Source organism: Brachypodium distachyon, chromosome 3, assembly GCF_000005505.3.
Source record: "Brachypodium distachyon strain Bd21 chromosome 3, Brachypodium_distachyon_v3.0, whole genome shotgun sequence".
NCBI lineage: Eukaryota > Viridiplantae > Streptophyta > Magnoliopsida > Poales > Poaceae > Brachypodium > Brachypodium distachyon.
In genome coordinates this window covers 38,065,315-38,085,070 of record NC_016133.3, presented here as the reverse complement: position 1 = coordinate 38,085,070, position 19,756 = coordinate 38,065,315, and the positions used below count along the sequence as shown (strand labels likewise).

The 19,756-nt window shown below is 46.2% G+C and overlaps 2 protein-coding genes and 1 non-coding gene across 3 annotated transcripts; 2 read left to right on the top strand and 1 right to left on the bottom strand.

The window, feature by feature from the left end:
- Positions 1–1,300: 1,300 nt before the first annotated feature.
- Positions 1,301–1,425, bottom strand: MIR7775 (microRNA MIR7775). The gene has a single exon (NR_127066.1). It is a non-coding gene; the product is annotated as a microRNA MIR7775 (primary transcript).
- Positions 1,426–4,539: 3,114 nt separating this feature from the next.
- On the top strand, positions 4,540–7,059 carry LOC100845004 (U-box domain-containing protein 41). Its single transcript, XM_003574445.4, has one exon. It carries the CDS (start codon positions 4,965–4,967, stop codon positions 6,597–6,599), a length of 1,635 nt encoding a protein of 544 aa, XP_003574493.1. The 5' UTR covers positions 4,540–4,964; the 3' UTR covers positions 6,600–7,059.
- A 2,304-nt stretch (positions 7,060–9,363) lies between these two features.
- Positions 9,364–15,512, top strand: LOC100844695 (mitogen-activated protein kinase kinase kinase NPK1). Its single transcript, XM_003574444.4, has 17 exons — positions 9,364–10,041; positions 10,143–10,184; positions 10,273–10,338; positions 10,419–10,529; positions 10,617–10,697; positions 10,794–10,871; positions 11,026–11,102; positions 12,102–12,183; positions 12,262–12,362; positions 13,378–13,417; positions 13,518–13,577; positions 13,656–13,705; positions 13,780–13,912; positions 14,042–14,242; positions 14,323–14,648; positions 14,843–14,907; positions 15,005–15,512. The coding sequence occupies exons 1-17, from the start codon at positions 9,586–9,588 to the stop codon at positions 15,088–15,090; spliced, it is 2,055 nt and encodes a 684-aa protein (XP_003574492.1). The 5' UTR covers positions 9,364–9,585; the 3' UTR covers positions 15,091–15,512.
- Positions 15,513–19,756: the final 4,244 nt, after the last annotated feature.

Here is a 19,756-nt window from a genome sequence, read left to right as displayed (position 1 = left end):
CAATGGATTGCCAAGCCATCCTTTCTATACCGATTAGCACGGTGAGTTATGGGGACTACTGGGCCTGGCACTTTGAAAAATCGGGTGTTTTTACAGTGCGGTCTTGCTATCGGCTTTTGGTCACAACAAAGAAATTTCGAGAGGACTGGTTGGAGAAGAGACCAGCTTCAAGTTCTGTGAAATCAGAGAAATCGTGGACCAAGTTGTGGAAAACTAAGGTGCCATCCAAAGTTCGAGTTTTCGCCTGGAGACTTGCACAATTGTCATTGCCCACTGGTGATATTTTACATCATCGAAACATGCCTGACACTGCGGTGTGTGCGATTTGTCATTCTGTGGATGATTCATGGCGACACTCGTTACCTGATTGTACAATGGCAAGGTGCATTTGGGCTCTAGCTGACAAGCAATTAGTTGAACACATGTGTGTGTCAACTTGTCCAGACGCAAAAGAGCGGTTATTTCATCTCATTGATACCACATCGCATGCAGAGTTCACTGAAATTTTGCTTACGCTCTGGGCTATTTGGTCCGCACGAAGGAAGGCGATCCATGAAGCAATATATCAGAGTCCGGCGACTGTTCATGGGCTTGTTCAGAAGCTCTTATCTGAACTTCAGGTACCCACGCCTCCACAGGTTCGACTGCGTCCATCTGGTCCGTCGGCTCAACCTCGCTGGATTCCTCCACCATATGGGATGATCAAAATTAATGTAGATGGTGGTGTCGCAAAGAACCAGAATAAGGGCGTTGACGCTACGGTTTGTCGTGACGAGGCTGGCTGGTATCTTGGTTCATCGGCGAGAGTCTTCAACTTCATCACGGATCCTCCGACGCTCGAAGCCCTTGCCTGCTGCGAAGCGTTGGCTCTGGCTAAAGATCTTGGAGTGCAGAATGTGTGTGTCGCCTCGGACGCTCAAGCGGTGATCAAGGGTCTATTTGAGGGCACTCGATGCAGCTATAGCGCGATTCTACGGGAAGTTGCTGTTCTTAGTAGGGACTTTCAGGATGTTAGTTTTGTTTATGAGAGTAGATCTTCCAATTTAGATGCTCATAATCTTGTTAGAGCATGTACAATGCAAGGTGCTAAGACAGGTGCTTACGAAAATAAACCAAGCACTTTTTTAAGCACCAGTGCTTATTTGTATAGAGGAAGTGCCAAGTTAGGCATCTGCTTAGTCTAAATAAGCATCAGTGCTTAACAAAAACCGGTTAATTTTTCTAAGCACCCACTTAGACATCTTGCATTGTACATGCTCTTAAAGCATCTTCGTCAATGCAAGGTGCTTAGGGAGGTGCTTGCACAAAATAAACCGGGTTTTGTCTAAGCACTAGTGCTTGTGTTCTATAGGACAGGTGCTTAATTAGGCACCTCTAATATAGAAATAAACACTGGTGCTTCAGAATAAACCGGTTTAATTTTGTAACACTATCTTAAGCACCTTGCATTGAAAGTGCTCTTAGAAACTCTTTGTCCCTCTCACACGGTCGGTTCACTTGGCTTTTGTCGCCATGGAACGATGCTTGTATACCTTTGATTATTGAGTAATAAAGGCCGTGTGTTTTCCTAAAAAAAAGATAGGAATCTAGAAGGTGACAGAAGGGAAAACGTTGGAAATATACTAATTTGGAGATAAATTAACATGTTTAGTACTAATACCATAATCATCCTATTAAAAAGAAAAGCAAAATTTTATCGAACAAAAAAGCCGGTGGGAGATCTCGACTTCGAATCCTGCCAGCTGGATTCGCATCCCTGCCAAAAGCAGGAAGTGAAAAGCACTGCTTGTACTCAGAATATTCTTCATACGCTTCAATGTGCATAACACAGTGCTTGCAACAATTGCAGTCTGGTAAAATTACTGTTACGCCTAGCCTTTGATTACAGCCGATAATTGTTGGAGGGGAAAAAAGCATGCATGTATGTGTTGCGAGTTATTTCTTTTCCTTGCGAAACCTTTTCAAGCACATATCGTTCGATTCGATCAGCGTGCATCTAGTTTGTAAAGCTGTCCGCTTTTGTTCGCTTTTCAGCTGCTTGGGATCCCATCCTAGAGAAATGATCGCCTGCGATGTTATCACTGCTTATCTTGTTTAAAGGCCACTATATGTGAAAGATTTGAAATCTCCGTATGACGCTGGACCCAGTAATATTCAGCAGTTCTTCTCGCTTTTTTTCTGTCTGGAAAATGGAAAATGGAGCGTACTGTCTTCCCCAACCTTCTTTAATTTGATTGTCTCTGGCACTATTGCCAGATGGAGGGGTTTACTACCTCAACGTTGCACACCGTGCAGCTGCATGCTCGCCTTGTGGGCATGTGTCGAATCCACTCCAGATTCTGAAGGTTTAGAGTGTTGCTTCTGGTGCTCTCTGGAGCTGGATCCAGATGCCACTTGCACTGATCCGATCACAGTATCACCTTCGGCTATTCTAAATTTCGAACGCATTGCCTTTTCCTTCTTCCATGGTACAGTGGAAGTGAAAGAAAAGGGAGCACATGCGCCGGCGATCCACACACAACTGTTCTTTTTTCCCAAGGGAAGGAACAATCATGTGCCATCGTTTTACCAGATAAATAAAGCATTTTAGTGATCTTCATCTCACTCACGCATTCAGCATTCGTGCTGTTTCGGGGTCTGTTTTTGTTCTTCTGTGATCTGTGTGCAGGGACCAGAACCTGAACGGTAGCTGCAGCCTGCATGCCAGCAGGTGACGCTCAGCCGGCGCTCAGCACGGATGTCTTGGCTAGTTGGCTGGATGATGTGGACAGGTAAATACCAAAAATAGCCTGGGATTTTTGTGCCTAGGAGGCCGGAGATGGTTGGTACGAACGTAAGTGACAAAATGGCAGGTAAACAAAAACAAGTGAACAACACCGGAGCTCAGATATTCATCGCTCTGGGAATTTTAAGCAGAGATTACCAGACTGATTTCCCAGGTAGCAGAAGGTCGATCCTTGCGTACGGCACGCCACATGCCGGATCCAGGGAAATTGGACTGAGCTAAAGCTTAAAGCAAGAACCCACTCCACAGGACCAAAAGAAAAAGCTAGGGTCATTAACAAAATGTGCATATATTATATATACAAAGCCATTTGCCAAAATGTACAAAGCAGCGTATACTAATGCGTGCGTGACTTGTACATTAGTAGTATACGCGTACTCACGTTGAGAAACAATTCGCACACCCGGCAACCAAAAAAGGAGCGTAAAGCGAAAAGAGAATGGCTGCTTATCTATGAGATGATTTGGGTTTTTGAGTAAACTATCTGACTTTAATTATTATTTCCTAAGCGACACTTCTTATGTATCGGATGGAGTATTAATCAAGAATAAATTTCGAAACACCATAATTTTTTTCTCAAATCTATAGTTATCGCTAATTATTTCAAAGAACTGCCATTCTTCATATGGACGTTATCACAAAACCTAAATCTGCTAGATTAAACCATTTGAGGACTTATGGGACATGCATGTCACATGATGTGGCAAAGAAAAAAAATCAGATCTTACGTGAAAATGGACCACCAGTCATGGGTCGGTCCAGATCTGACGTGGCAAAGCAAACAAGTCAGTCCAGAGACGTGTCATATGACATACCGATCTCATCTGTCAAAAATATGGTCAAATGGCTTAATCTAAGGTAGTGTTTGGTTTAGATCATGAAGTAGAATGTAATGGAATGGTTTCAAAAATTGAGATAATTCTTGTGTTTGGTTCCTACTCCCTCGGTTCCTTAAATTAGAGTGTATATTGTTTTTTAGGAAGATTTAGTCTATTAATATATATTTTTTGTGAAATAAAATTTATATCATTGTATTCGTATTCAAAAGTACTTGCTTATAATTATGATTTATATCACATAAGTCACACGTTGATAGAGTAATCTTTGGTCAAACGATCGGTCAAAGAAAACAATATAGGCCTTAATTTGAACAGAGGGAGTATAACATAGAAAACTGCAATGAAATTGTATGTTTTCTCAAAAGGAAATATTCCACCAGTATGACTAACCATTTCATTTCTCAAAAAAATAGGAATCGATGGTTCCAAGTGAAGCAATGGTTCAAGTATTTGGCTCGTAGGATATAAAAAATAGAACCGTCGTATTACATTCCATTCATATAGAATGAGAATCGTTACATTCCACCTCCCTCTGTATCCAAACAGTACCTAATAGACTTGATGTGTGAATCCAAATAAAACGTGTCCCAAGCAGAAATATCACAAGTACCGCCGCGTCCTGAACCGTCACAAGAAAAACTATACCCAAAATCCTTTATATCCGGCATTAATTTAGAACCACGTGCATCTAAAGCACCCTTTACTAAAATCAATGTAGTTGTATGCAAACCTAGAGCAATAGCATGATGAACCAAGAAATCCATACTCGTATCGTGTGACATGTCCATGTAACATGTGATCCATACTCGTATCTATCCAATAACATCTTCTTGTGTTTACTTTGAAATCACGAGAAAATAAATAGTGGAAAGGGCACCATCGTCCAATCCGTTCGTTTACACCCCTGCTTGAGTGCTCATCATCCATGGCCCGCCCAAAGACGAGTGCTGGCTGAACGTGTGGCTCCTAGACGATTCCACAGCCGTTCCGAGCCATCCCCGCGGGCCGCCGAGACTTCGAAGCCGGTGCAGCTCTGCGCAATCATGCGGGCAGGAGCAGGAACGAGTAGTACTAACACCTCCCGTCAATCACTGTCAGTAACTAATCGCTGATCCCTTCCAGGCTAAGTCACCTCGCACTGTCTCCCAAGCCAAAGCCACAGCAATACTTAAACGCCGCAAAAAGAGAAGGGGAAGCAGGCACACGGCTCCAGCGGTCCAGCCAGCCAAAAGCGAGCGAGCGAGCGAGCCACCCACACCGTCCATTATTACACCCAAAAGCAGCTACCAAAGCGCTACTGCTCCTTGCCGCCGAGGCCGAGCTGATAGCAACAAACAATCATGGGTGCACCGCGCGCACGGCGCTGGAAGCTTCTGCCCTTCCACTCCAAGGCCAAGCCGCCGCCGCCGCCGCTGCCGGTCCCTGCAGCTCTGTTGGGGAAAGAACAGGAGGAGGAGGAGTTGCCGCGGGAGTTCCTGTGCCCGATCCTGGGCGCGCCCATGGCCGACCCGGTGATCCTGCCGTCCGGGCGGACGTACGAGCGCGCCTGCGTCCAGGCCTGCGCGGAGCTCTCTCTCTGTCCGCCCGGCGAGGACGCGCCCGGTGCCGGTGGGGCTGGGGTCGCCATACCCAACGACGCGCTCAGGGCGGCCATCCGGACATGGCGCACGCGCTCTGGCCGCGCGCCGCCTGCGGCACCTTCTGCCGCGGCAGCGCGGGAAGCCGTGGTCCGCGCCGTGCCAACGCCGCGACCACAGCCAGGGAGGTCGTCTTCTAACCTGTCCTGCTCCTCCAGGGCGTCCGCCGCATCAACGTCCTCCTCCTCGTCCCGGTCGTCGTCCGAGATAACTACGCTGGAGCTGGAGATGTCACGCGCGAAGGAGGCGGCGAAAGAAGCCACGGCGGAGGAGCTGGAAGTGGGCCGGCTGGCGGCGAAGGCCGTGGAGGACGGGGACGAGTGGGAGGTGGAGGCAGCCATGGCGGCGCTGCGGCAGGCGACGCGGGAGAGCGCGTCCAGGCGACGCGCGCTCTGCGTGCTGCCGCGGCTGCTCGCCGCGCTCCGCCGCGTGCTGCTCTCGGCGCGCACCTCCCCCGCGGCGCGCGCCGACGCCGCTGCCGTTCTGGCCAACCTCTCCCTGGAACCCGAGAACCGGGTGCCCATCGTCCGCGCGGGCGCCGTTCCTGCGCTCATCGAGGTGGTGGCCGGCTCGGGCGCCCCGGAGGCGTGCGAGCACGCGGCCGGCGCGCTCTTCGGCCTCGCGCTCCACGAGGGCAACCGCGCCGCCATCGGCGTGCTCGGTGCCGTGCCGCCTCTCCTCGCGGTCCTCGTCACCCGCGACAGCCACTGCCCGCGCGCGCGCCGGGACGCCGGGATGGCGCTGTACCACCTCTCCCTCGCGGCCGTCAACCAGTCGAAGCTCGCGCGCGCGCCGGGCGCCGGCAAGAGCCTGCTCTCCGTGGCCTCCGATCCCACGGAACCCCTGCCGATCCGGAGGCTGGCGCTCATGGTGACCTGCAACGTCGCGGCCTGCCCCGAGGGCCGGACGGCGCTCATGGATGCCGGCGCCGTGGCGAAGTTCTCCGCCATCCTGTCCGACGACGCGCGCGGATCATCCGAGCTCCAGGAATGGTGCGTGGCCGCGTTGTACGACATGAGCAGGGGCAGCCCGCGGTTCCGAGGGCTCGCCAGAGCCGCCGGCGCAGACCGGCCGCTAATCCTCATCGCAGAGCAGGCGCAGGCCGGCGTGCACAAGGACATGGCGCGGAAGGCGCTGCGCGCAATGCTGGGCTTGGAAGACATCAACGGCGGAGGCCTTCATGACTTCACCAGCAGCGGACGCAACGATGACGACGACGAAAGCGGCACCGTGGCGTCCTCCGTGCCGGCTCGCCGCCGGCGCGCCGCGAGCTGGGGAGCTGCTCCTGCCACGAGGCTACCAAATCCGCATCACTGGCGATCAGTATGCATCGACTGATTTACGTTCTTGAGCTAGATACATGTTGTGGCTGGTGTTGCTGGTTCAGTGAACTTCTTGCAGTGCTTCTTTCTACCTGCTTGCATGGTGTGTCATTTTCGATGGATGGTGAAACTATAAAGACAGTAGTGCAGTTGGAATCTGGTGCATATGCATGTGTGTACGTGTGTTTGTACTCTACTTTGTTCTTGTTACGCTAGCTAGCCAAGTGTATATATGTGCCAATGCTCTGTTGGTTATTGCTTGCAAGTTAGAGCATGACTCTTCTCTGCATAATTGCATTCGTTCAGCCATCTGGCAATGGAATGTGAAAGATTCAGGAACGGTTTCAGACTAAACACTCTGATAACATACTGTCAAAGCTTATTTAGGTTGGTGTGAGGTCTATAAGTCAAGTTTGGTGAGTTGAATTGTACTTCAATGGGACTGTATCATTTAAAGCTTGCTTTTCTGCTGAGAACATTCTTTTTTTTTAAAGGAATGCTGAGAACGTTCTATACCCACAAACGTTTAATTATTGAGAAGCGCCGTTGTGGCATTGCTTTTTTTGGGATGCAAGAATGGCCCCTGCTTGCTCGGTTCATTTCAGTTGGAGAACGGTGACCTGACAGAGTTTCCGGAAACCATGCCAAAAAAAATGGAGCCCACTCCTCTAAAACTTGCCAAACAAAATGACGTGTACTTTAGAGAAACCACGGCGAAACCATATCATCGATGACTTATTATTTTTTTGCGAGCACGTTGCTGAGGTCTACCAATGAGCAAGTCTACTGTACTTGGAAGGTTACCACGATATTGATACCTTCTTTAGTATCCACCAGTGATTTGTGTGGGGTAGGATGGTTATTTCAAGTGTCATTGGTTTCAACACGCTGTTCTTCTCCCGGATCAAACCCTATCTTCAAATCCCATCCTCAGTCGCCTCCCAAGTCCCCCATGACTGCAACGGCGACGTCTTTCGCTGACACCAGCCATCTCGTTCACCCGCCCTTGCTCACTGCCGATTCAAGCCACCGCATCTCTCTGACTACGCTCTAGGCCTATGCCAGACTCTTGCACGCGTAACGCAACATGGAACCCTCCACGCTTACTTGTGCCCTCGATCTATGGCAAGCCAAGGAATCAGCTAGCTAAGCTACACCTAGCTGATGAGCGCGCGAGCCCCACTGGCTCGAGAAGAACATGAAGAAAAATGGGAATTCGTTGGATTTGCAAGTGGACACCCATGCACATTGGGCAATTGCTAGGCTCCACGAGAAGGAATTGACGAGGAGAAGATGCGTAGTCCGTCGGATTGCGTGAAATTAGCCCCTCTTTTTAACAAGAAAATGCGAGCTTACCATTTTACCCTTGGTGCGTAGGTATCCCTCCTTGTCCGTCCGCGTTCCTGTGATGGTAATGTCGAGCTCCAGCCGCTAGATGTTTTTTTAGGCATCAAGAGTTATGATTATAAAATGAGGGAAAGATAACCATGTCACAAGCCCGCGACTATCTTTTAAGTAATGCATCTCAATCTAAAAGTTCATAGAGGTAGCTTCGCCACAAGCCTGCGAGTTTCCGAGATACAACAAAACTGTAGCGCCTAAATACAACCTAGTCGGACAGAACAGAACTAGAAACTGCCACCGTAGAAACGATCCCCGGCAAGCACAAGAAGAGTGTCTCCGACGTCATCGAAGGACAAACCACTGCTGAGTCAACACCAGTTGCACAATTCCACCCGGTGAGAGGGATCTGAGCACCGGCAAGTCAACGAGTGTTTCTATCGGTGAATCTAGTCGAAGGACATCACACACCGAGAGTATGTTGAAGACATCAAACTCGCCGGTTGTAACGCGATGGATGGCTGAGATTTAACTTAACTACAGGAGAAGTAGAACTCTCTTTTTTCACTGTCATAGAACTATTTAGTTCTGTGCGGCTATATGACAACACTTTTGAACATCAAGGTTGACCCAATGATGGATGTTGTCAAAGGGAAACAGCGGGTGATTGATTTCCATTGCCACAGTACCCGACCACCTGCCCCACCGCCGGTGATGAAGACCTGGGAGAAACCTCCTCCGGGCTGGGTCAAGCTAAATATTGATGGCTCTTTCCTTGATGTCCCAAGGTCGGCTGGTGCTGGGATGATTCTCCGTGATGAGCTTGGAGGCGTCGTCTTCTCTGCTTGCAGAGCCCTGCACCATTGTAGTGCCCTGATGGAGGCTGAGCTTAGCGTTTGCATGGAAGGGCTTGTCCTATCTTTCCAGTGGAGCCAGCTAACGGTCCTGGTGGAAACAGATTATCTGTCGGTTATCTCGGCAGGGAACGGGAAAGAGAGAGATGGGTCGCTGTTCAGCCGCATCATAGAAGAGATTAGATACCTAGTGTCGCAAGGGCAGCGTGTTTCTTTCGTGAAAGGGGATAGAGGACAAAACCGAGCTAGTCATATGCTTGCAAATATCGCTCGCACTGACAGCCGCACGGTTGTTTGGCCGGGTTCCGGTCCATCGCCTGTGATGGACGTGGTTCTCCAAGATTGTAATACCTACTCCCTCTGATCCTAAATTTTTACTCAAATTTGTCCAAATATGGATGTATCTATTCTTAAAAAGGGTCCAGATACATGCAATATTTCGACAACAATTTAGGATCGGAGGGAGTAGTTCTTTAGTACATCGCCTTTTACCCCAAAAAAAAAAAACTATTCAGTTCTTAGAATATACTGTAGTTTTGAAAGGACCGAATCGAGTTTCAAATCGCTGGCGTATTTCCCAAATCCCAAATTCCCGTGCTCCCCTCCCTCCCAACGGTCGAGAGGGGCGTTTCCGTCCCCCTCCAGTCCTCCACCGCCTACCGACAATTTCAAAATCGCAGAGCCACACCAACGAATCCCAAATTCCCCATCGACCCCGCTCTCGATCCGGCTCCAAACCCTTGCCGCCGACGGACGCCGCGGCCAATCCAACCACGACCGTCCTCGAAGCGTACCCCGTCCGGTACCATGCGACGAGACGACGCCGCCGCGGCCGGAGGCGGCGGGTTCTACGAGCTGTTCGACTCCGTCCGCCGATCCATCTCCTTCCGCCCGGGAGCGGCTCTCGAGGAGCCCGCTTCCTCTTCCGGCAGCCCTGGCGGTGCCGGTGGGGGGTTCAGGGAGCGGGTTAGCACCCGCCTCCGCAAATCCCGGGGGATGGGGCTGCTCGGGATGGTCCCCAAGAGCCCCTCGCCCAAGCGCCGCCTCCTTCCACCGCCCCCTTCGCAATCGCAGTCGCCGCAGCCGCAAGCATCCGCATCTGCATCCCCCGAGAGAAGAGACGGCGGAAAAGGATTATTAGCAGCAGAGGACAACCACCCGCCGATCCGGTGGCGGAAGGGCGATCTCATCGGTAGCGGCGCGTTCGGACAGGTCTACCTCGGCATGGACCTGGACTCCGGCGAGCTCCTCGCCGTCAAGCAGGTTGGCATGCTTCTGCGTTGAAGTTTGTGTTCAGTTTTTCGAGCTTGGGGGCGATTTTTGTGTCACTTGATCGATCGATCTTCTGTTCATTCTGGTTGCAGGTTTTGATCGGTAGCAGCAATTCCACGAGGGATAAGGCACAAGTGAGTACTTTTGGTTCTTCGCTCTGCAGCTTGTCTCTGATGCCATTCTTGGGCTCCACATTGCTTATCATGGGACTGTTTTGATCAGGCTCATATAAGGGAGCTCGAGGACGAAGTGAAGCTACTCAAGAACCTCTCACACCTCAACATTGTTGTGAGTATACACTACACTATTACATGTTGCCCTCTTCCTTTGTGCGATGTAATTTGACCAATCTGATGTGATTTGAGCAGCGATATATTGGGACGGTGCGGGAGGAGGACTCACTAAATATTCTGCTGGAGTTTGTGCCTGGCGGGTCGATCCAGTCACTCCTCGGGAGGCTCGGGGCATTTCCTGAGCCTGTAAGTTATTATTTGTTCTGCTCGTCCTTTCACTTCCATGAGTTGATCAATGAATAGTTGTTTTGATTCAACGCATTTGTTTATCAGGTTATCAGAAAGTACACTAAGCAGATTTTGCATGGGCTGGAGTATTTGCATCGTAATGGAATCATACACAGGGATATAAAGGCATGCAAATTGGCCTAGTATTGGAATTTGATCTCCTTAAAGGCTTTTGTTCCTTTTGTTATATTATAAGATTCTTATGGTATTTCCATGCTTCAGGGGGCAAATATACTAGTTGACAACAAAGGATGCATTAAGTTAGCTGATTTTGGGGCATCGAAGCAAGTTGAGAAGTTGGTGAGTGTGGCTAATTACTTGTGTTCAATATGTTTTGACATGGTACAGTCAAATTTGTTCCTTTTGCCAAATACAGTCTGTACTGGCATTTGTCAGTCATATCTCTGTCCTTCCTTCCACATCAATAATTTTTTTTATCACTTTTTTGTGTTAGGCAACTGCTGCAAAGACAATGAAGGGGACACCATATTGGATGGCCCCAGAAGTAATTGTTGGGAGTGGGCATGACTTGTAAGTGTAACCTCTTTCGTTCTCGTCATTATTGTTAATTGCCTATGTTTCCCCTTCTGGGTCCGAGTGAGGAACATGACTCTCACCTCCCTGTTGGGATACGTTTTTGCTAGGGCTCGACGGCAACAATGCAATGCTCAAATTCACAACAACAAAATAGAAAAGCTAGTCCATCATCTTATAGCGAACTGCAGTGTAGTTTCAAATTTCAACCAATAAATAAGCAATGGAAAACGCAGCAATAATGCACAATTGACACCATAATTTACATGGAAAATCTCCTCTATTCAAGAGGTCCACTCTCAACTCTTCCATTGTGAATGAATATAATAGGTATAAGGAATCTTCTCTACAACCTACAAGGTACACCACATTATCAACAATATCAACAGATCACTACAACCTTGATACAATCTCATCAACTGTAAAGTGAGGACCGACAAGAGGTAGCACGTTGGCTGAACTGAGTGATTACAATCTGTCCTCTTCAAGGTTCAGTTCACATGAAGCGAGCCAGAAACTCGAATGATCTCAAACTCGGTGGGAACATGACCAACAAGTTCCTAATAAACCGACAAAGTTGTAGCTGAGCCAAGGGGTAGCCTTATGACTTTGCTAACGAACTTGAAATGCACGCAAGAAAATCAAACAGCAATTAAACACCATTGCTCTTTCTTATAGCATATAGTTGCCTTCTTCCAAAAACAGAAGTTTTCGTCACATTAACTTTTATGTATTACTCTCTCTGTTCCAAAATATAGGGTGTATTTTGTTCGCTAAGACAAGCCTTTGACCAACATTTTCTGTCACATAAGTTATAAACTAATAAAGAATTGTTGGTCAAACGCTTGTCCTAACGAAATAAAATACACCTTATATTTTGGAATGGAGGGAGTACTAATTTATGGCAGCTCATAATAGCATATGGTAATTCAGGAAAATATCTTAAGACAGCTTGTTATTATTTCTTAAACTAATTCTTGCTATCTACCATTGCAGTTCAGCCGATATATGGAGTGTTGGATGCACTGTAATTGAAATGGCGACTGGGAAAACTCCGTGGAACCAGGAAATTCAGGAGGTTGGTTTTAGCACCAGTAATCCAGTATACACTAAGAAATTTATTTTCTTGTTCTTAACAATCACCTGCAAATTTCAGGTTTCTCTTCTGTATTATGTTGGGACGACAAAGTCACACCCACCAATACCAGAGCATCTCTCTCCAGAGGCCAAAGATTTTCTGTTAAAATGCTTGCAAAAGTATGTGTATGATCACACTTAAGAATTTATATATGATGGCTTTGGTTCCATGATGATTATGAACGAGGATACTAGTAAATGGGCCTGTTATTCTTTTTGTGACTAAAACTTGGTATACTCAATTTTTTCTGCAAAGAGATTAAAGATCAGCTTATATAGTCAACTAAGAAAAACAAAGCAATTGCTTATTTGTATTGGCTATTGATGGACATGAAAACTGTCAAGTTATATCTACAAGTGCACACAAGTACCTCCATTCCTCAGATAGTATCTGCCATTGACTCTTGTCTGTGCATCAAATTTGACCGACACCATATTTAAATATATTTAGATTGATCACATGAAAATGGCGTGTAGATTCATTGTCAAATGTCGGACTTGTAGAATAAAAGTTCATAGTGAAAATGTGTCAAAGCCAAAGGCCAACAACTATCAACTACTCCCTCCGTCCCATATTAAGTGACTTTCTATTACATGTATCTAGACGCTTTTTAGGCATAGGTACATACATATTTGGACAAATTTGAGTCACTTAATATGGGACGGAGGGAGTATGTGATAATGGAACGTGATAATTTTATTAGCATGGTAGTGCTTGTGGTATCCTACAAATATAAATGCCTTTTCCGTGTTCAATTCAAATACAAATATAAATCCAAAACTTATGTGTTCATTTTAAAGACAAATATAAATGCCTTTTCTGTTTTTGTTATTATTTGATTGAAAATAACTTTACTTAACTTAACATCTGGATTTATGACCTGTTTTGGCTTTTGGTTGTATAATTTTGAATTTTCTACTCCCCCCTTCCTAGTCTATGGGTCGTCATCTGTGAGGTACTTATGTGTATGTGTAGTCCAATTCATATCCATTCACATATGGTGTCCAGTAGGAGTTACAATTGCTAAATTTACCTAGGAATGAGCAGAATAAAATTTGGACATTTTTCCTGCATTTGGAAATAGTAGTTAGTAAATGCCCTTCATTGTCTTTACCATTTTGTTTCTCCTTTCAGGGAACCAGAATTAAGATCCTCTGCATCCAACTTATTGCAGGTACGCTTACATTGGACTTCTTGCATTAATGTAGCTCTAACAATATGGTATTATTACTTTGGAAATTGGAAAGTGTAACACCTTAAATATTTTCTTTCAGCACCCGTTCGTTACAGGAGGATCAACTGATCTCCGTCAGCTTGATCATGCTGTGCAAAAGGTTTCCTACCACTAGCAATTTATCATTACTCACTTGCTTGACCCAAAAGTAGCAATCTAAAGAATACCATACTGACAGGAAACCTCCACCAACAAGCTTTGTGAGAATGATATGCCGACAGGTCTGATGTAAGTTCTTTAAACTCGAACCATGGACATTGTGCAACTTCAGTTTTAGACTGAGCAAATTTCTCAACTTGTAGGGGCTTGAATCATTCTGCCAACATTTTCCCCTTGAATTCTTACAAGTCATCTGACACCAAACCGTTATGGGATGGCGGTGATGACATGTATCAGCTTGGCGATAAGGAGGATGACTTGATGATGATTGGATCAGTAGGAACTTGTGCTTTACCGCTTCCTATTTGAATGCATACTCTTGGATACCGTAGCATTTTTAATTCGTACAAGTTACAGAGATACCATAGCGATGTGTTACAACTGTGTGGTCTTTGTCAATTTCAGAGCTTCAATCCTGTGTCTGAACCATTTGATGGTTGGGAAAGCTTAGAACAAAGATCTACTCAATCAAGGGCATTTAATGGATTAGTCAATCATGCGGAAAGCGACATGGCTGAAAATGATTTTGCTTTCCCTTGCGAGGCAATCTCCGAAGAGGATGATGAAGTTACAGAATCAAAAATAAAGGATTTTCTGGATGAGAAGGTATTTTCCATGTTCGAAGCATTCAAACTGAATCCATTTAATGCTGATATTTAATTACTTTTTATTTATGTGCTTGGCAGGCTATCGACATGAAGAAACTGCAGTCGCCTTTATATGAGTTCTACAACACAGTGAATGCTGGATTTTCTCAAGGTGTTAGTGATGTTTGCGGAGAAAGCAACAGAACCAGTCCCCAATTGTTGCCCCCTCTAGGAATGTCTCCTACAATTAAGATGGAGGGAGGTGCAGCAGCAGAACCAATTTGTGATAATCTGAATGCCAGTCCCAAGGTTTGCACAAGGCGTTTCTCAAGAAGCACCATGGAAAATGGTCGGATTTTGAGAGAGATAGCTTCTCCTCAACTCAATAAGTTTGATGACAAGGTCCAAGTTCAGGACAACCCAAGGTTTGTTTGTGGCACTTTACTTGAATATGAGAAACCCATGGAAAATGAGAAACATCCGCCACCTAACAGTTTTGCAGCAAAAACATGAATTCACTATTTATTCCAAAATACTCTTTTGCTAAATTTAATTATGGTCTTTCATTCCTGCATTTAGCCAGTGTGTCATGTAACAGATGAAGTTATATTTGTAACAGCATTAGCTCAGAAAGAGAAAGGAAATGGAAAGAAGAGTTATACCAGGAACTTGAGATAAACAGAGGTAAATAAGAACTTTGCCAATCTGCATTTACATGAATTATCTTGTGTCACTTGTTATTTCTTTTCTTTTGCCTATTCATTTCTGAAATTTCCAACAGTGATGAGGTCGAGTGGCTACGGCAAAGCTCCATCCCCGAAGAGCCGGGGCCTGACAAGAAAACGGGATCGCAATCCTGTTTATTGACAAGAAATCGAAGATACCATCCAACAGGACTAATGGTAATTAACTAACCGTACAGTGTCATCGATCGGTGGCCATATCTGTACAGTGCACAGCTTCGCCATTAGTCTGGCCTGATGAAGAATTTGGATCTGCCAAACTTGTGCACAAGTTTGAGCCACTTATGACTTCCAAGTGAACTACGGAATGAAGGCTGCCATGCCCCAACCTCCACCTGAACTACCCTAGATGAAAATTGGGAGGCTGTAGTTTCTTGCGGTGACCAGTTTTATGTATGCCATGCCCACATTTTGTCATTCTGGAAGCGTGGCATGCTATGGTTTATGTTGAGAACGAACTGTTGTACAACTTTTCTTTTTGATTTTGTAAGGTGGAAGGGTTCTTGCGGAAAAGATAATGCAGAGGGTGGAAGGTTTCCATATCGATTGAGGATCCAGCAAAAGAAGTGCCTGTTTCATTTATCGCTGCACAAGCTACGGCTAGAAAATGAACATGCGGCTCAAAAGTCGAAAGCACCAAAAGGTTGCCAAAATGATTTCTTGATCAACAATGCAACAGTTCAAACCGAGACATGCAGCTGTTTGTTGCGCCCATGTTTGATTTATGGACAAACTTACCTTACCAACTAGTAGGCCTGCGTCCCAAAAAAAAATAGCTTGATCTGGTCCAATATTTTGGCAAACTTAACAATTTGTCCAATCTTTTCTTATATATACTCCCTCTATTTCAAATTATGGGATATGTTGGCAAGCTAAAACCGGAGCATATTGACTACAAATCAAAGCCAATTTTTTGGGGGAAAAAGCAAATTGTTAGGTGCAGTATTGATGTTCCCTTTGTCATAACGGCGTTTTATCTAGTGAGCGGTGGCATAATGTTATCCCATGGCCCTATATAATGAGAGCTCCGATAGAATGGCTTGGAGACATGATCATGAATTGACAGACTAGTGTTATAACCGAACTGATAATTCAACAGCTATTAGCATACTCAAGCATCCTTTAGAGAAAGTTGAAATTGTACGAGAAGTTCTGAAGTTAACAATTGCGAATTAGTCTATCTATGGTTCTCATGCAAATCTACAACTTCCGGGCAACTCTTAAACCTGTAGCATCTTAAGTAGCCATATGCATATAGAAAGTACATGCATTACAATACCTGTTTACCATCTACTGTAATACACTACTAGTAACAGCACCAAATAAGTTTCATAATTCATATCACGAGACTAGCCGGCTAAGTGCTATCAGGATTCAGGAGGCAAAAAAGCCTCGGCAACCCTGTTCAATTATTGATCCAAGATAAGTGTACCGGACACCTACACGAGACCATATCAAGTTCGAGAAATTTGACAAAATGTCACACCTTTCGTTGTATTTTGCTTCAAAAGCACACATTTCATTTACTTAGACAAAATAACACACTTTTCTTTGACACGTTGACAAAATAGCATATATTTTTTTCCACTTTTCCAACCTAGGCCCGATAATCAGATTTTACTGGACGATAATACCCAAGTAAGATTAGATCAATCGATATTCTTTCAGTTTCCACGGCCGGCGCTGGGTACAAAGGAGGAGGGCAAGGGAAGGATCAGGCCGGCATGGAGTAATGGGAGGGGCCACGGCCGGACTGAGCCTCCGCCGTGCTCCCCAACCTGCTCTCCACGGAGTGGCTGCTACGCTCCTGGTTGAGGACGGACCTACTGCTGCGCTCCCGGCCGAAATCCCGCTGGAGTAGAGCTGCTCGTCGGCTTCCTGTTTACCGCTCAGCGCCCCGTGCCCGTAGGCTGCCGTAGCCTGTAGGCTTTCTGTTTGCTATGCAAAAACGAAAATGTTTGCTTCTTGTTTGCTTTCTGTACTTGACATTTCAGAGCATCTGCCGCTACATCCTGCTACATCCATGGTGGACACTGTTTTCTTGAAGCTACTAGTATGAGACCATATGAGAGAGAAGCGAGGCAACAGGGATTCATTCATTCATAGCACAATATAGAATCACGGGAAAAACCTGCACTCGGCAGGTGGAATCGTTTCTCGCAAAAAAGAAAAAAAAAAGGCAGGTGGCCTCGACGTGCAGCGGCTCGACGGACTCGACACCTGCAGCCCGCGATCTCGTGCGGCGGCCCCTCGCTCTGCTCCCTGGCGGCCTGATTCCTTCCCTTGCCGTCCTCTGTACCCAGCGCCGGCCGTGGAGACTGAAAGAAGAGAGCGGATTTTCAGCTCCATGGTCCAACTGCACCAGCCCCGTGCAACCGTCAGATCGGAATCTGCGGTGAGCATGGCTGCATGCGGATCTGAACCAAACCACCTGCTTAAGGACGGTAAATGGGCAGCGTTTATGAGGACTCAATAGGCAGGGACATGTTTTTTAAAATTCTTGGGCCTGCTTCTCGCTGACGGCTTACATCCCCTGCCACAGCCCAGGCAGGGGCATTAATTGTATGTATGAATCAAGAAAAAAAATGTATGTACGGCATCAAGGAAAAAGTATGTACGGCATTAATTGCGTTCCTCAAAAACTAATATTTTTCTATATGTCTAATTCAAGTAGTGAATCCAGTGGTTGTTCTTAAAAAAAAAATCCAGTGGTCGTACGTGTCTGGTTTCTAAAATATACAAAACTAGTAAAATCTTTGCATTCCATTCATTTTTATAGAAATAGAACTATTCCATTCCAACGAGAAAACTCCCATTGAAGTATATAAGAAGTCTTATATTTGTTTTAAGTCATGTCATGATGGTGTCACGGCAGATGTCATAGGATGACTTATCTTGGGATCGATGGACGAAAGAGGATCCGGAGGAGGGAGGACGTGAAGGGAAACACGCACGAATACACAAGCATACACAGATTTACCCAGGTTCGGAACCCTCTTGCCGAGGTAAGACTCATACTCCTACTTTGTGGTATTAGCCGAGATAACAAGCTCTACAATGGCGCTCCTTGAGCTGTATTCTTGAGGAAGAAGAAGAAGAAGAAGAAGAAGGGGAAAACCCTATATGCCTAAGTTCTCGATCCCTCTCCAGGGAGGGGTAGTGCTCTATTTATGGGCCGCCCATGTTACACTGACATGCAGGCCGAAACCTAACGTCACCTTCTTCGGGCTCCGCCGGGCACGCGCCTTGGTTCCCTCCGGGTGGCACCGCATGGGACAAGACAACTTTACTTTTTCTGGCGCCCTGCAACAAGTACTGCTGCCAGCTGTCGGCTTCCGTCACAGATTCTTCTTCGGTGCTTCTCTGTGCAGTCGCCTGGCACCGTGACGTAAGCAGCGACTGCTTTCCCGTGATAAAGAGAACGTTGTTTTACTTTGCGCCATGAGATAAGGATAAGACCGTTGATCCATCTCGGCGGGGGCCGAGATCAGTGTACTCGTCCTTATCCTGCAAACACGTAAGACAAGATAAACGTGCCGGCATACACCTGATATCCCGGTTAGTATTAGTTTGGTTTAAAGATGCCGGCGTATATGCCTATGCCGCCCTTGCCTTCGTCATCTCGGCTAATGTGTGTCGTCAAGACCCTACCCGGGGTCATCCCCCCAACAAGTCAAACCTTTTCAACTTTGACCAAGTTTATTAAAAAAATACATTTACAATATCCAATGAGTACTCCCTACGTTTCATATTAAGTGCCAAAATATTACATGTATCTAAACGTATTTTAGTATATAGATATGTTCATATTTAGACAATTTGAGTCATTTAATATGAAACAGAGGGAGTATATATATACATGGAACGAAAGATTTAATAAAACTAATTTGCTATATGTTGGTACAACTTTCTATAAAATCGGTCAAATTTGAAGAAGTTTGACTTAAAACAAAGATAAGACTTTTTATACTCCATCTGTTTCAAAATGCAGGCCTCGTAACTTTGTCAAATTTTAAAGTTTGACAAACTTTGTATCAAAAGATATACTAACATCTATAAGCTGAGTATCGACATTCCACAATAAAATAAAGACAGTTGCAGACGCCCGCCCTATCAACAAAAATGTCGAACCAAAAAAATGGGCCGGGGTTACAGTGGGACCAAGTCTTACTGACGCATCGGCAGGTCTGGCTCGTCCACCAACGTTCGCTGGGCCCCACATATTGTATGAACTGTACCATGTCTACAGCCTAATCCGCGCATTGACGTGTATTCTCATAATTAGCACCAATCTAGAAGGAACGCATCCGACGGCTGCATGCCGGTGGTGCAGCTGAACCATGGAGCTTCCAAACATTCCCGCGGAAAGAATATCGATTCGATCCAGGTATTATAGTAAAATCTGACTAGCCGGCCCATGTCGGAAAAGTGGCAAGAAAAATAAAAATATGCTATTTTGTCGACGTGTCAAAGAAATGAAATGTGTGCTATTTTGTCTAAGTAAATGAATTGAGATTCTAAGTGGGCCACGTGCCCCACTTTGATCTTCGCGTACGGCCCTCTCTCGTCCCTGCGATCTACCCCTCCCTCTCTGGTTGTCTAACTCCTCTCGAGTCTCTCGATCCCCTTTCCCTGTCTCTCTCTTACTCCACTGTTTTCCTTCCGATGGTGGTTCTCCGATTGAAGCAGGGCGCGGGTGCGGCCCCAGAATCGCGAACTGGCCATGGCCGTGGCGGAGAAGCGTGGCCACAGCGGAGCTCGCGCGGGAGCGCAGGATGCGGGCTGCAGAG